General features: G+C 40.3%; 1 protein-coding gene across 1 annotated transcript in view; it reads left to right on the top strand.

The window, feature by feature from the left end:
- Positions 1 to 3,782, top strand: part of GALNTL6 (polypeptide N-acetylgalactosaminyltransferase like 6) — a 467,712-nt gene extending 463,930 nt beyond the window's left edge. Inside the window, exon 12 of the mRNA XM_061475048.1 lies at positions 388 to 3,782. Coding sequence (XP_061331032.1) covers positions 388 to 555 — 168 coding nt within the window. The 3' untranslated portion in view covers positions 556 to 3,782. The remainder of the gene's footprint in view (positions 1 to 387) is intronic.
- Positions 3,783 to 17,300: the final 13,518 nt, after the last annotated feature.

Genomic DNA, 17,300 nt, shown 5'->3' with positions numbered 1-17,300 from the left:
CCAAACAAAAAGAAAAACCCAAAACCAACCCACCACTTCTCAGGTTCAGACATTTAAATAGGCTCCAGGCAAGCACATGATATGCAAAGATTATTAAAAGACATTCTGTTTTTTCATGATATTATGTGGTTGTTAGTTAACAAGAAGTTGTCTCCTCGTTCTTTCTTGAATCTTCCATTTCAAGAAGAATAATAACCCAAGGGAAAAAAACCACTCCATTCTCTACAGCTTTCTAATAATAGCTGTGGTTATTGCACAAGTTTAGTGTACAGAGACCACAGAATCATTTCAGGTAGGGCTGTGTTAATCCATGTTCTGTAAAATGAGAACACTTCCAATGACTTGGCGTTTGCTACTTAATTCTATTTTTTTTTTTCATTCCTGTAGGACAAAACTTTGTTCCATCCGGTAAGCAGCAGCTGCATAGATTGCAACCCAGCCGAGAAGAAGATTTTCATGAACAGATGTGATCCTTTATCTGAAACCCAGCAGTGGATTTTTGAACATATTAATAAGACTGTTTTAGAAAACTTTAACAGCAAGGCCAGTTCCTAGGGAAAAAAAAAAAATTCAAAAAAAGAAACAATGAACGCACCTAATTCCGTACAGACTGCAGACTACACTTTCGCCAGCATCTGGGTCAAAGGAGTCAGGAATTAAATTTCCTAGATCCAGGAAATCTGTTCTGAGGATTAAGAAAATGCCACAGCAAGAGCCAGCAGGCTGTCCTTGTGGATGTACAGTATCTGGAGAACTTGGCCAAGAGCCTCACCGGATGCTGCTGAGAACTTCAGGCTGAAAATTCCCTTGCTGGTCGAGGGAAAAACTTTGTTTAAAAACTGTTTAAAAGTACTCCAAGTTAATAAAGTAAAACAAAACTCGAGTTTCTCAGGTCAAATCCTGCTGTAGTGAGTAGCTCAGAACAGATGCTATAATTTGGGATGGGTATATCATGTGCATGATGGCTACAGGAACCTGAAGAAATACCAGGTTTTAGAATTAAACATGCTGGTAGAAGAATAATGATGTCCCAGCAGTCTCTAGACAAGATATATGCTCTATTGACATTCTCTTAATAAAAGGTTGGGTTAAGCAGGTTTAACCTTCAGAACTGCTGCAATTAATTTTAAATACCTCCCTTTTACAGTCCATTCATTACCAAAATAGGAACATTAGAAATCTTAGGGTCTAGGATTACATTGTAGTGAAGCATGAAATAAACTGTAAGGTTTTGCTCTCACATTTCCCCCTTCAGGACAAAAGGTAAAGCAATCAAATTTCTATACATGATATATTTAGCAATTGTGATTCAAATCGCATTGTCACACAAGGTGAGATTTTTTTCTTAGTGACAAATGTAACAGCAGCAGCTGCAGCATAATGGAAGGCTTGTGGAGTAGCTATCTCTTCTAAAGGTAGAATCTTTACCAAACTATAAATTAAAATGAAAATAGGCTGGGCTGGGGGTAAAAATCAGGAAAGTAGGAAATAACTGCATACTGCATGCAGAACTAGGTTAGTCAAGTTAACATTGGTACACTGCCATCACCTAAAAAGCGTGTTGACTCCCTGCAGCACAGCTTTGAAGATCTTGCAGAGATGTTGTAGTGCTCTTGACAGATGGGAGTGGAGAGAAAAATTGGCATGGATCTAGTTGGGTGTTTTTGGAGTTTTTTGTGAAATCACATGAACTTTCCAGAGTTAGCAAATGAATGCTATTGTAGGTCTCATGATGGAGGAAACAAGAAGTGCAAACAAGTCAAATGTTACAGTATTTTGGTACTTCAGGCACAGGCACGATTCAGGGTAAGACAGAATTCTTCACACTGATGATCGTTATGGCCTGTTGTGTCCCTCGGGCCCACCAAGCTGTTGGCATGAGAGACCTCTAAAACTTGTTTGGGGGCCTATGGTTCTTCTCAGCAGAAATCAGTTAATCCTGATATGTGGATACTGATTGATAGGTCTGGGATTTTTCAAGGTAAGAGAAAGTATAAATTTATATCAAGTAGGTATGTGGTCAGCTTTTACTTGAAAGATGAATTTACAGATGAAAGCACCGTAAATGCAGATAGATCACATCCTCTGTGCTGTAACAGTACTTTCAAGTTCCAAAAAATATCGTATGTTATTAAGTTGCTTGTTCTGATTGCTGGAGAAGTGGCTGACTAACCAGAATACTGATGTGCTGTCTATCCTGTTTTGAGGGAGTAAGGTGACTGGTTTTTTTATTGCTCCTTAAGCTGTGTTTATGCACAAAGAGCATTGATTGCATCCAGAGGATGGTTCTAGTACCAATAACTGTGCTATTTTATGTCAGCACCTTGTAGTTGTAGGTTGAGGCCCAAACTTGTAGGTTATAGGAACTTTTTAGGAAGGAAATGAGATCCAGCAGTATTCAGGATGTATGCACTTGGACAGTTGTGAAATGTGTCCATACATGGAGCACTTGCTGCAAGATAGTGAAGAGGTCTTTCAAATAATCTGAAAGAAATGTATCTATAGAGTTAGACTTCTCATTTTATGATTTTAAAATAGGTGATCTTGTTTAGGTATTGTTTAATTTGAAGATATGGTGCGCTCAGGAATGGAAGCAGTAAAGCTACTCTATGAGGATACTTCAGATTTGTTTGGCTATCAGTACACAGGACCAGGCTAGACACTGCAGACTGTCAGCCTTCCCTGGTGCAGTGTTTGCAGCATCATTTATTTGCCACCTGAACATGAGGAAAGAGGATTTGGAAAAAGAAGAAAACGGCTGCCTACAATGTAAATGCAGCCCTCAAACTGTTGACTGTAACTGGCCCCAAACTGTCAAAGTTCCAGAAACAACACTGTATCCCCAAAATAGAGAGGCAAAGGGGAGTTGCAAACCAGCTAAGCAGCTTACCAGCACAGGCTGGTAGGATTGTATCATTCAGTGTCTGACTGCATTTCAGTGGTTTGATTTTGAAACGTCTAATGGGAACTAGACTTTTGTTGAGGCAAAGAAATTCTATGTCTGTTACAACCCTTGCTGAGTAATATTGCACAGCACTTTGCACTGCCTAAAGAAACCTTCCCATTACTCATAGCTGGACACTAATCGTAAGCTCTAGCAGTCCTTGTCAGAAAACAATCCACGTAACAGATACTGAGATGTTTGGGGAGGAGAGAAGGAAATATGATCTACGTATGTATGTTTTCAGGTTTTATCTAAGAAAAAAATATATAAAAATATATTGGAGTTTGTTGTGGATCAATAGTGACCAACTGTTGATCAATCTGAAAGTATAAAGGTTAAATGAAGGTCTATATCTTGAGGAAAGTTGAATGAGAACTTGTCACAGTGAGTGAGGCATAGAAACACACACACACACACATATATGTGTGTGTGTATATGCATATGTATATGTGACCAGTGGAAAGAAGTAGGTGGAGGAGAGAAGTTTGTTTTCACTTCATGGGCTGATCTTTCAAATATTTAGTATAACCAGAGGCATGCATGAAAAAATGCTAGGACACAATTAGACCTCTAGAGAAGACAGTTATCTCACTGTTTTCAGCTTGAGCAAATTACTCTTTGTTAAAAACTGAGACAAAAAAAGCTAGCATGCAGCTTCACCAGAGACAGGTGTAATCCTCCTACTATGGGTAGAAGGTAAGCCGAGGGACAGAGTTCTTCAGTGTTGTGCTCCTATAACATTTGGCATGATGGATTCACAAAATGGTTATGACTTGCTAAGCACAGGACTCCTTCAGCAGGAAGTTTTATTAATAATAAATGATCATTTAAAATTAAATCTCAGTTAAATTCTGTCGTGGGTGTTCTCCAAAGCTTTCAACTGATAACAGTATTTCATGACTAATTTAACATTCAGAATTTAAGTCTTCCTACAACCATATCTTTTCTACTCAGCAAAGAGCTGAACAACTTGATAGGATGGACAGATATATCTTCCTCACATATTTAATCAGGAGCATTTAGATTTAATATGCTTCTCTTCAAAAGACTGTGAAGTTTCTTCACAGAACTTCTTTCTTTTAAATACCTGGGTAGTTCTGAACATATGTTGAATTTAGTGCACAGGTAGCATGAACTGATGTGGGCTCATTATTTCAGTTGAGCTATACTGATCTGCCCCAACTGATTACTTGTTTGAGATTTTTCGGTTAATTATTTTATGGTGAGAAGGTGCTTTAATCAACATGCCTGAAGATCTCTATATCTTAATAGTTCATCGTTACTTACCCTAATGTTTTTCCATTTAGGGAAAGAGAGAGTAGATGACTATCTTTTTGTGCCCAGCAAACTGTTACTGCAGGAAAGAGCAACTGGAAAAGCTGGAACAAACACTTAAGTGCAACTAAAACTCTAATATCACTACATATATGCCAAAATCTAAACAGAAGCCTTGGGGTAGAGGGCTTAGGAGCTGGAAACAAAGCATTTCAGCTGTTGGAGAGCAGCTTTGTTGCAGAGGCACAACCAGACTTCACTTCTCATTGGGCAGTTTTATTTTAGAACAAATGTTTCTGCAACAGTATGGCTATGTTAATGATATAATGCATGCTTCCTGGGTGGTGTCAGTTTATGAACAAATGGTCTGTAGCTGCTGAACTAGGTCTTCCTCATGATAAAGATGGATTAAGCTTGAAAGGAAGCTGACAAACACCTAACAGCATTTGATTACCGGCAGTTTGCCAGGCATTAATATCTCCATGACCTCAGTGAAAACGGATGCCACAGAAAATGGTAGAAGAAACGTATATAAATAGCTTAACCAAATTGATGTGATGGGTTGCATCTCTGTAAGAGTGGCTGTCAACTTTTTCTTTTAAAACAGTCATCATACTCAGAATTCATTTGCATTTTTACTGCTAACTTCTGCAAGGGACTGAGTGGGACCCTTTAAACCTCCCCAGTCAGATTGGTGGTGTAGCATTTAGGAAAGCAGTACTGGGAGGCTTTCAATGTGGCTGCCACAAGGGCTGTGTCCATTTTCTGTTTAAAGAGCATCTTTAATGCTCTTGCCTAGTGCTTTTCAAGAGAACACAAGATGTACCTTAAAAAAATACAATAGTCGATTTATTTGGGAGTTTTTTTAATCTATTCATATTGTTAAGGAAATCATTTCAAAACCTTTGAAAGCAAAAAGCTGATCAGAAATAGCTTTTTCATAGCTGGTATTAGTATTATAAAGTTAATTCATTTGTTTAATCCCCTTCCAGATCTGTTCCATACATCCTCTTAGAAAAAGCACAAGGGTCCAAGAGTGCTTTTATGTAACATTCTGAAGATCTTTCCTGTCTGAAAGTTTTGAAAGAACTTCCAAAAATTAGCAAGTGTAAGCCAAAAGGCAACAAAATACCCACAAGAAAAAGTCCCAGGCTATTATGTCTAGTGTACCAAGAGATTTTGCTAAATTTCTTATTCTAAAATAGTACCCATTGACATTAACCACATGTAACAGATAAATCTGTCCTGAGGTCTCCTGTAATCTCACACTTCCTTCTTATACTTCTGAATGCACTGGAGAAAATCTAAACAGTGGGGGGAAAAAAAATCCCTAAAAACTATCCAAGAAACCTGTGTAAAAACAGGCAAACAATAAGAAAGTTCAGCTAGAGATGAGCAGAAAAATGCATACTTCTCAAAGCTTCAGCAGCATGCAGAAGATGCTTTTGCTCTGTGCAGTGGCTTTCTATTCTATCAGCGTATTGTTAATATCAGTGGTATTACTCCTAAGGTAGGACTTCTGAAAATGATGTACATTTGGCACAGTAGATGGATAGTATGGTGCCAGGAGAAAAAAAAAATCGACTTTCTAGGAACAGTTCCTGAAAAAAACTGGGTTCAAACATTGCAGTCTGGTATGCCTTTAAAGTCTTAGCTGTTCATAAGGTTTCCATTATCTTAGTATGTCTTTTTTACAGGCCCTGGTAGTGTGGTAGGTGCTTCAGTAGCCCTTATGAAAACAGTGCAGCCAACAGGGGAACAAAGAGTACATGTGTTAAAACAGTAAGAATTTGGGTTACCTAAAGGTGTTACGTCCACCACACTGATGAGCAGGTTAATTATGCACAATGAGAAGTTTGTTTCTTTTGTGAGACCACTGTGGTAGAGGTCCAGCTTCACGAATGAATTAATGAGAAGGAGCCTGGCAAAGTGGGCCGGCTGGAAAACTTGTACTCAGCAGAAGATGTAGAAACAGTCACAAGGATCCATTTTAGAGAAGCAAATGAATAGGGTATTTAGATTTGGGTACATGGACAATGTAAGGAATGTGAGGGCAGCTGCAATGAGGTGAGCAGTACTATCTAAAAGACATTAAGGCACAGGAAAGGAAAAATTGGTCCTCATTAACCTTAGCCCTCATTAACCTTGGCAGTATCCCTAATGCTTTGTCAAAGTATTAGTTGATTTAATTAAGTTAATCCTTCACCTCTCCCAGTAAATGGGCTGGAAGGAATCACAGCCCAAGCAAACTTCTGTTGATCAACGCAGAGGATCTAATTGGTACAAAACACCACTAGACACAGTTTAGCCAAAAAACCCAGCTGGCATCAGAACTAAAACAATATTATCAGCCTGAAAGATTTGTAGTCCTCTGGCATCCTTCTGTGAAAAAAAGTTTCATTTGCCTAAATGAGTGATTGATGGTAATGATCCTAGAGTAAGAAGATCAGGAATCATGAGCTTTTGCAGAGGTGAAAGGCCAAATGGTGAGATTAGAAGATGGCAGTTTAATTGAGAAAGGAAGGAGGAAATAGGTGGTAGAAAGGAAGGAGGAAATAGGAGGTAGAAGGAAAGAAGTAGGAATCTGGTTTAATTCTGGATATGAAGGAAGCAGGACCTACAAAGGTCAGACACTGATAATTTTGGCTGCCTCTTCATATCATGTTTATTTCCATCACAAATATTCAGGAATTGAGAGGCAATCAGTCCTCCTACAAAAGATTTACTTAATTTTAGAATAATGAAAACTGCATAATCTGAAATTTGTTGATATGAAATACAAGAGTGCAACTAGAGCAAAGCCTTGGAGGATACCAAGCCAGCACTGAGTTTTACACCAAAGGTATGTATGTGCTGTCCTGCAGCTATTTTGTGGGTAATGAATAGAAGCAGAACATTATGATCACCATTTTACCTCAGATTAGTATTTCTCTGCATCTCAGGCTTTTTTGAAAGAGGAAAAGTGTTCGGCTAAATTTTCCAAGAAACGCCAGCCCAGGTTGGTACAAAGTAACTGCCTGCTCCCTGTGTGGATCAAGACAACTTATGTTTCTCTTCAGACATCACATACAGCTCTTAAAAAAAAAAAAGGAACAGTGTGGCTCTGCCTTCATGAACCCTTGCAGTGTTCACCATTTTTTATCCATTTCGGTTATTTTCTTTATTCTTCTTACTGCTTGGTGTTTCTTCCCTTCTGCTGACTCCCCATTTGCAGGATTCTGTCAGAATGCTGGTCTTTTCTTCCCTCCTTTCTGTTTTGTGCCAAGAGGTGTTTCTGCTGTTGCAGATCCCTTCCTCAAGATATGAGTGACTAAAGCTGCTTTGATCTTGACTTGGCAGAGGCAGAAGCTCTTCTGCCTTGGGGTACTTTTCTTGCTTGTGCTAGCAGGGGGCTGGGGGGTAGAAAGGCACCTGAAGACAAGGGATAACTTCTATCCTTATGGGTCAATCTCACTACAGATTTTGTCCATGGAAGAGTTATCTTTGAGGGAGAAAATTGCATTGGTGCTCTACTTTCTCACCCATCTTCAAAGTTCAGTGCTGCCCACAGAGAGGAATGTGTAAGAGCAGACAGATCTTATTCAGTGGATATTCTTCTTATGTATGTTTAGAAACAGCTGAACTTAACCTTGGCAAGCAGGTTTTTAACTTGTGATTATCCTTATTGAGTTAACATAGATACAAGAAACTGAGTTGGAGTTATATCAAAATGTCTTCTTTTGTGCAAGCTACCAAGGGTTTATAACAACTTTAATTGAAGGAATTATTTCAAATCTGAGAGGGATGATCTGTGATGATCACATGACACCAGAGGTTAACGGTTAACTTCTAGTCAAGTTGCAGAGAGTCAGCAGGGCAAAACCCCAAAAAGAGAGAGATTGTCCAACATGCAGCAGCTTTTGCTTTCAGGTTTCCAGTTTATTCCCCAATATGTCAACAAAGTTGATATCTATAAAAAGATGTCCCAGTGATTCATATTATCAAAGCTACGTTTGCAGAGATGGCAGTAAAACTTCATTTTTTCTTTCCTATTGGTAGAGAACCCTTTCGTTTGTTACCTATTCATTTTTATACACCTGCAGAGTAATTTATTTGTAAACAGAACACATGGATAGAAGTTGTACTTTGTCCCTTCACTAAACGAGTTCCTAGGAAATCAGAATACCAGTGTGAGGGCTGTATAAATGCACTGTTAAAAGGATTGTCAGCCAAGGAAGAGAGAATTCATGTACAAGAAAAATAAGGCCCCCCAAGCTTGTTTTCGTTTATTTCTGTCATATCAACCTCCAAAATTGCAGCTACTGCTCTACACTGAAACGTATCATGGTAATCAACACCTGAAAGGATAATGATGCTTCATCAAGGCTCTGCTTTCAATTTTTCATAGAAATCTGAACCATGATGGCTATATAAACCTAATCTTTGGGGTTGGGAATCATTTTCCATTGTTGCTGTCCCTGCAATGAGTACATTCCTTACAGCTTTGGCCTGACCTGCGTTTTTCCACCTCAGACCCTGTTGGCTGAAGTTGCTTGGTATCTCCAAGCTCTCCAGATGATGTAGTCCATTGCGCTCTCTTCATTCTTAACTCTTCATAGCAGTCCTATTCACATAAACACACATGCAGTTTTCCAAGCATTAGGTGGCAAAATAGGAATTTGTGGTCCCTTCTGAACCTCTAAGGTGCTTCTGTTCAGCAACTAGCCTTTCTGGTCGTCAGCGTGTTTTCCAGGCATCTCTTTCCTGCAGGTATCCTGCAAAATATGAAATTCTCTCGCTTTTCTGAGAGTCTGGAATTACAGCTTTTGCTAGCTGTTACACAACATTCAGGACAAAACACTCCCTGGCAATCAACTATTAGAAACTATTTTGAAAGGGCCAAGAAAAGCTGGAGACAACTTCGTGTAATCCCTAACCAATGTGTTAGTGACAAGGCAGCCAGTGATGAGCTGGGCTGATAGGTGACTAGCAGAGATCGATCAACAAGTAAGATGGAGTTGTCTTAATTTTCTGGGAATCAAGGTCAAATTATTTGGTTATTGTAATTTAGGAAATATAGCTGTCTGAAAAAAATGGAGAAAATATTTTCAGGTGTGTGCATAAGTATTATACAATAGACTACAATTAGTAATATATACATTATAATAAGTAAAATGGAAATATTCACTTCTGTGCTGACTAGTCACAGATAGTTGGCTTAGATGTTATTAATGGCTGTAGAAGCTTTGACCAACTTACTGATGCATTAAAATAATACTTTCAAGACATGTTTAAAGGATTTACAGGGAGCACATGCCTGTAAAATACTAGACTGTAATTAAGAAACTGAATTATGGAATAAAAATTGTACACCTGCCCTATTTTATATTTGGATGTATTACATTACAGAATACAAAGTAAAAGATTGCTGAAGTACACTTTCAAAACAAATTACCATGATCTGAATGAATAAAGCCACAGCATTAATCTTTCTATTTGTCGTACATCTACTGCTGCTAAAATAACCTGTTGTGTTGAGTGAGTGAAGGAGCAGGCAAGCCCACCCAGCCCAGGGCCATATGGCTGCTTGCTGTTCCCACAGTCCCCTGCCACACCAGCTGTGTAATATCAACAGAAAGAGAAACCAAAGTCATCCTCTCCAACAAAGAGCACTGTTAGCTCTGACAATACTGTAAATCATATCTTGGATGGCCACTGAAATGAGAGGCAGATATAGAAGGGAGGACAAAACAGGCATACACACATCACAGGCCTCAAGTGGCAAATACGGAAGCATTGAAAAAGTCAGTGAGGACTCGTATCCTAGTAAAAAGTCAGGTAAATTAAGATTTAGCTGTCCCCTTTCCACGCCAAAAAAAAACAACAAACTTAGATATTCCCAGTGCCACTGGTTCTTCTTCTGCCTACAGCTGATAAGATATAATATACCTCATCTTCCTAAACAGGATTAGCTTGCTAAAGGAGGGTACCCACATTGCAGAAGTTTAGTAGTCATAGAGGAACAGTAAAAGTCAATCATCTTCAAAGACTATGGAAGGAAAGGTTGCTTCTTATCTTTCTTTATCTCTAAATGGATGATTTTTCTTTTTTTGTTTGCATCACTTTAAGCCTTGTAGTTTAATTTTATGCATACCCATGCACTGCAGTTCTTCAGTGCTGTACCTCTACCCTAAAACTTTCTAATCTAAACTACTTGGTTAAATTCATCCCTGACATCCACTGCATATGACGGAGTTGTGGCAGGACTTAACTGAACTCTTTCTATATAAACTATTTTCTACATAAACTTTCCAGACAAATTGTTGGGACTAATTCTTTACAAGCAGTTCTTCTACTAAATAAACCTTGGTAAATATTTTTCTAGAATGAAGATAGATAAAATGAAGTGGTGATTATAACAACAAAACAAAATACAAGTGGGGGGAATTTTATGAACAACAAAACTCCTGTCAAGTCCCTAATGAGGATAGAGTCACGTACATGATAGGCACTACCTTTGGCAAGGGAACAACTAAGAATGAAGGAAAAATATTACGAAAAGAACAATAAAGGGCTTTAGATACATCAAAACCAATTAGGCATTACTTTTAACATAGCCTAGAGTTAAATGCAGTAAACCAGCAGACAATTCTCCCATTTGCATCATTTAAATTCCACAGCCTGAGGAAAGCATGTATCAAGAAACAGGATAGACTTATGTGAATTGTGTATCAATTATCTAATTACCCTTGATAACATCAGGTGCAAAGCTTAAAAGAAAAATCTTTAATGATCTTTTGCAGGTAAGGACACATCAGGAGAGTAATAACACTTGAAGCAGGGAGAAAAGAAAGGAGACAGGACTGTCTCTTAGTCTGAAATAAGTGGCTTATCCCTGGTTGCAGGGAAAAGCGATAGGCAGGAGTTATACAGCAGTTACGAATGCACATTTATCAACTAAACCCACAACATTTCAGCACAGGAAGACAGACAAGGAGGCTGAGTGGGTTTTTGCTTTGACTTGTCTTTTACTTCAAGGCTGAGATGTTGCCATGTGTATTCCTGCTGGTCTCGAAGCAGAGGAGTATCCAAGCCTGGCTCTGACCTCCTCCCCTCCTGCTGCCTGTGGATAGGAAAAGGTGAGAGCAGTCTGTGATCATCACAGCTGGGCAGGAGGGAGATTGCTCCAATAGAGGAGGTCAGCAGCAGCTACAATATCTCAGCCTCCAGAGACAGCTCTATGTTAGCAGCAGCTATTTGGAAGCACTTGCAGAATGCAGCCTCCCACAGCCTGAATTTCCATCCTGAAAAGCTTGTGACACCACCAGCTCATGCAGTAGCTCCATACATTAGCTGCCTATTTTCTCAGTGGTGGCACTTGCACCATTCCCTGCACCAGTCAAAGGCATGTTGCCTGTCTGCACAATTGATAATGCTGTGAGTTCTGATCAATGCATTGCCCCAGCTGGGTAGGAAGGAGACAGATTTCCTGGTCAGCAGCAGGGTCTCCCCCTTGGTTTTGAAAGGAGACTGTAGTGACCTTTTCAACTGGAGGCCTTGGGGAATGGGTGTAGAAGAAGATGCCTAGTGGGGTGCTCATGTCTGGTTGTGTTTGGTTAATAATTGGGGGGGGGCTTTTAAGGTGAGGTGGGGAAAAAAAATCAGGATTTTTTAAATGTTTTTTTTCTCTGCTTAAGTGATTATTAAGTGATATTCACCACTGGCTTAGTTAAATGTGTCTAGTGATTTACAGCTAATAAGCTACTTTAAGGAAATTCCAGGGTAAAACTTTCGTTCTGCCGGGGGGAAAGCAAAACTGACAAGTAGAGGGAAAGTAACTCCAGCAGTCAGAAAGACAGACAGACAGACAAAGTGGGAAGAGCTGAGAAAGCTCAGCTGGGGGACTAACCCCAGGAGTAATACCTGCATGCTAATAACTCACAGCCCCTTGCTAAAGAGGTTGGCTCGGTAGCTACTGCCTAAACTAGGTGAAAAGATAGGTACTGTAAGTAAATTACTTGGTTATGCTATCTCCTCAGTGCTTCCCAGAGCCTAAATTAAGAGCAGGAAGCCAGTCAATAGTGCATCCCTCCAAAATGCCTCCCCACACACTTCAGGTGACCTAAGAGGGTCCGTGCTGGCACCAGCACAGGAGGCTGCAGTCAGGATGTCGGGGGTGTTGCCACCTGAGCAATCCCATATCTCCCAGGTCCTCACCAGTTCTACACAGCAACAGATCATACCAATGGTTACGTAAAGCCTTTACAGATTCACTCTCAGGGATGGTTTTTTGAGCTGTTTTTCTTTAGGGGCTCCTGTTTGTACCTCCTGATTACTGACCAGCTGTAGCTCCACCATTTTCATGACAAGAAACCTGCGTTTGCAGCCCTCTAAGAAGATATGACCCTGCCTTTCCAAGCACTAGGACTTGCAACTGAAAGGAGACGTCCCTAACCCAAAATCAGGTCAGTGACTAAACTGTTTGATATTGGCAAGTGTCATGAACTTATGAAGTCACTTGCAGCTCTTGCTTAGACCAGAGAGCAAGAGCTGTTTATTTAAATGTTTCTGAAATAGCAGCTGAGATAGGGAGAGAAGAGTGGGGAGACAAAACTGCACCGTGGCCCTCTGAAAATGCAGATGTCTTTGCTGTTAAGAGCTTATGAATATGGTACCAACAAAGGACACTAGCCAACTGGTCTTTAATAACGCACACAGGTCTTTAATAACCATGGATGTAGGATTATAAAAAGATCACATCAAGCTGCATTTGCTGGTTTCAGTTTATTTCTTCTAAACAGCATGCTACAAAATTAAGGTCTGTATCGCAACCTTTTGGGAGCTCTAACCTATTTCCAAAGCTCTAACTCAAGAAATTATAGCCTGCCATATCTGCTTGCTGGCTGCTTGGCAAGGATGTTGGTGCAGTGTGAGCCTTGCTGGGCAAAGACAAAATGGCATTGCTTCCTACCCCATGTGGCAGTCAGCATGCTGCTGTGCTCCTTACTGTTTTTGCTGAGATAAGCAGAAGGTACTTTTTTTTGCAGTACAGGCGATACCAGCAGTCTCTTAGGCTGATAGACAATGTGGCATGGACTAGGTGAGAAACGGGATTTTGCCTCTTCCCTCTTTCTGATATAGCTTTTGCATCAAGAAATGCAAAGTGTAGGAAAGCATCTCTTGGTTTAGGAGCTACCATATTCTAACTTCCAGTAAATTCAAAGCAAAAACAGAAATCCCATGTCCTTTGTGCTAGTTACTTTTGGTACATGGGATGTTGCTGAAATTTTGTTCCATGCAAAAAATCTTTCTCTTGCATCAATCTTTCATCTGACCCATTATTGAAATAATCTTCAGCTAGCTTACTCTTAAAAAGCTGAACCTGTGGTGGTTCTCAGGACAGACTTGGCACCACATATATGATGAAACTAAAGACAGTCTAGCCATGAATAACACTTTCAGTTTCCTGAGAGCTTCCATCAAAGTAAACCTGGGGTAAAATATTTCCCTTTTAAAGCACACGTTTGAAGTAAGGAAGGCAAACTGAACATTTTTCTGTTATTTGCTTGCCACGACATTCTTTGCTTGGTGTCTAAGCACAGTGGCTGGCATATGCAAATATGGCAGCTCATTTTTTAAAAAAGCATAAGTGTTATATCAGTAATAAAGAAAACAATTTGCATTTCAGATGAAGAGACAACGGTACACCACAAAATATTTACTCTACCCAGAAGACCAGCAATTTACAGACAATTTAAAAGTGGTTTAAGACTTTTCTTGTCAGTATGTGTATGCGTTTAAACCTTACGGCTTTGTTTTTAACTAAGGTTTTCATTTGTGTGCTAAGTAGTTTAAGTTAAAGGATTAGATTGTGAGGGGCTGGTGTGTGTTAACTGACATTCTTTCAAAGGCAGTAGTGATTTAGGTCTGAGTTTTTATAGCATGTGGCGTGTAAGGAGTGTTTAGCTTCTTGTGAAGTTTTTGTATTTTTTATTTTTAATAGAACTTAGTCTTTACTGGAGAGGGTTAACAGAAGCTCCTAAATGTCTCTTGGTCTGGCTGTGTCCTACGAGCAAAGCAAACAGGCACAAGGGAAATTTGTACTGCTGTCATCAGAGCACATCTGGTCCCAAAGCTGTATTGCAGGCCTCTCTTTAAGCTTTATCAATCATAATGGCAACAGATGTGTGCAAGGACCAAATATGAGTTTACTTGCATGGAGATGTTCCCATAAGCAAAGTTAAACCCAAGGGAGGGTGCTTGGGATCTGCAGTGCCAGATGATTTGTGACTCTGTGAACTGTAGTTGTACCTGTGGTGGGGGCAAGGAGCCCTCTAGTTCTTCATGAAATGTAATTTACAAGGAGAATACCTATAGCTGCTTGGCTTATCTCCAATGAGATGAAGCTGCTGTAACTGCCCTTGCAGGGTACACCACCAACCCACCATACTGAAGTGCATGCTGTCAAGCTGTGGTGAAGTTAATTAAGTATAGAAGAGCTCCTGAAATGGATCTTTTGAGTTACCAAATAGAAAAAAAAAAAAAGGAAAAAAAAAAAGAATTTTGCTTTATAACCCATGTAGCTACCTATATGCAGCAAAGGATGCCATGTCAGATAAGTCAGGTAGTGCATACATAATCTTGTGATACCTGAAAGCTGCTCCTAATTGCTGCCTTACTTGTGGCAGTGATGCCTCGGAAGAAAGTCCCTAAACCTCTTGAGTGGAGCAGCGGCCCTGGCTCACTCCGCCATAGCAACAAAAGTGCTTCCTGCTGGAAAAGCCAGCTGAGTCCAGAGAAGATCCCCAGAGACCTTTAGAAATCCCAGAAAGCTTTAGCCTCAAAGAGGAAGAGGCACAACTCTGAAGCTGGCAAGACAAAACAGCTTGCCAGTGGCAGGCATACAAAATTTACCAGAAAAAGGTCCAGAGCCACAAGAGCTGGCATCAGTATGTTTCATTTGGCTTCTCTTCTGCACTCTCCCACTCCAGTGCTTGGCAGAGCAGATGTAAAACATGGCACGCTGCTTGCGGAGATACTGGTTACAGTTATCAGATCTAGGATCCTCAGAGACAGCTTAGTCCGACCACTTATGACAGGCTGAATTTGTGGGAACTGCTGTGTCCTTTTACTGGATCCAGGCATGATAATCCTCTCATTGGAAAGCTTTTCAAAGAATTACAATTCTTGATGCACACTGTCACGCTTAAGGCTGTATATGATTGCAGGAGTTCACTCTTGCATGCTTAAAGCATTTGTGTAACAATTCCTTAAACCTGTATAAGCTGTGTCTGATGATAAGTATTTTGAGAAGAAAAGCACTTTCCCCCCGCCCCCCCCAAAGGTGTATTAAGGCTGCTGGAGTTAATATGGGAAAGAGACTGAATGCACAGCAGCAAACTGTGCAGCCTGGCTCACTGACCTGAGACGCTACACTAGCCACGGAACAAAAGCCTAAGCCTGGCCTTCCTTTCCTTCACCTCTCCTAAAGTAGCTATGCCAAGTACCATCACTGGGCAGCAAATGTAGCAAAAACACCAGCCCCCATCTCTCTGTGTTTAAATTGAATAAACTGAAAGGTGCTGGATGGGAATGTGTATTGAGGATTTACCCACATCCTTGATTCTGCAGCCTCCTCTACTCCCAGTGCATACTAAGCAAGCAGGTCATTCTGAATGCAGGAAACTTTTTAAACCACCACTTTAAAATACCTACAGAACACACTTGGTGTTGAAGTTGTATTACTAAGAAGTTAAGGATTTTTAAAATAATTATAAAAGCATAGTGGTTACAAGGAAGAAATAGAGCATGATTAAGAAAGCTTCTGAACACCTTAACAAGTGGAAATATTCAAGTCTTAACTTTTCTTTATGCTTTGTCTTCCTACCTGTCATTCAGCTTTTCATGTCTATCTGCAATGCATAGTATTCTTGTAACCCTAATGCTTTCTAGGGTCTTTAAAAACTCTGCAGCTAACATTTTAATTGGTTGGCTTTTTGTTTTTGTTAGGTCAAGGAACAGTTAAATGCAATCAGTGAGCAGTGCCATCTTAATTATGGAAAAGCCAATACACAGCTTTGGGCAGTGTGAAGAACAGACCCAGCACAAGCCTTAGTACCTTGGCTATGACTTAAGTATATGTGTAACTTCATGATAACAGAGTCATCATGAAGTCACTAAAGTCCCATAATCCCTGAGGAAAGGGGAGGGCAAATGATGCCATGTGTGAAAACCTGTACTAGGTAGCTTTTATCCTTCCCTCCCTCCCTCCCTTACAGGAGACCTGCATAACATTCTTATTCTCCAGTTATTTGTAATTATATTTTACATAGCTCATTATTAACAGAATCAACTAGTTAACTGAAAAGCTATAAACAAGGCAAAACCTCAGAACTCAGAATGTGGTGTATGGAGGAAGCAGTAGAATAACATGTTTTTTCAGGATGCAAAGTGCTTCTGCACATGCTTTGATTAGCTCTGAAGAAAATGGCAGGCTTGGAGGTGGTTTAGTTGTGCTGGGGGAGGCCTGTGAAAGAGAAGAAAAAGCAACCATATGTGTCTGTGCCCTGGTTCACATCAGGGAGCACTAACCTTGGGGTTCAAGATTGATGGCTGTCCCGCAGCACCAGGGGAGAGCACACCCAGCAGCAGGTGTGGAAGGAGGAGTGCCGGGCTTACCTCAGGCAATGCAAATACTCCAGGACCAATTGGCACAATCAGTGAAGCCAACCCACGTTGCTTGGCACAGCCAGCTAGCCACGTGGCACGCTGGCATACCTGTGCTATGGCTTTAGCATAAGAGCAAACAAGGGCCTCCAAACTTAGGCTCAGCAAGCCCAACCCAAATGACCAGGTCAAGCGTACTGCAGGCATTAATTAGATGCTAGGTAGGCTTACTTGTCATGAAACATGATGTGAAATAATAATACAAAGTATAAGAGACTGTGAAATATCAGGAACAATTGTGGCAACCAAGCCAGCCTGCAATACCCAGGCATTTTAGATTAACATTGTGGGCATTGCTAACTTGAGAAATATGGCACGTGTGTCTACCGTTTCAGATTGGACTGAAACTTCACATGAGATACCTACAAGTTGCTGC

This window comes from Pezoporus flaviventris, unplaced genomic scaffold (assembly GCF_033815535.1).
Source record: "Pezoporus flaviventris isolate CSIRO_AGI_PZ_B2104156 unplaced genomic scaffold, CSIRO_AGI_Pfla_v1 ptg000002l, whole genome shotgun sequence".
Classification (NCBI taxonomy): domain Eukaryota; kingdom Metazoa; phylum Chordata; class Aves; order Psittaciformes; family Psittacidae; genus Pezoporus; species Pezoporus flaviventris.
The sequence above is the reverse complement of the archived record's forward strand: the minus strand, read 5'-3'. Positions and strand labels throughout refer to the sequence as shown.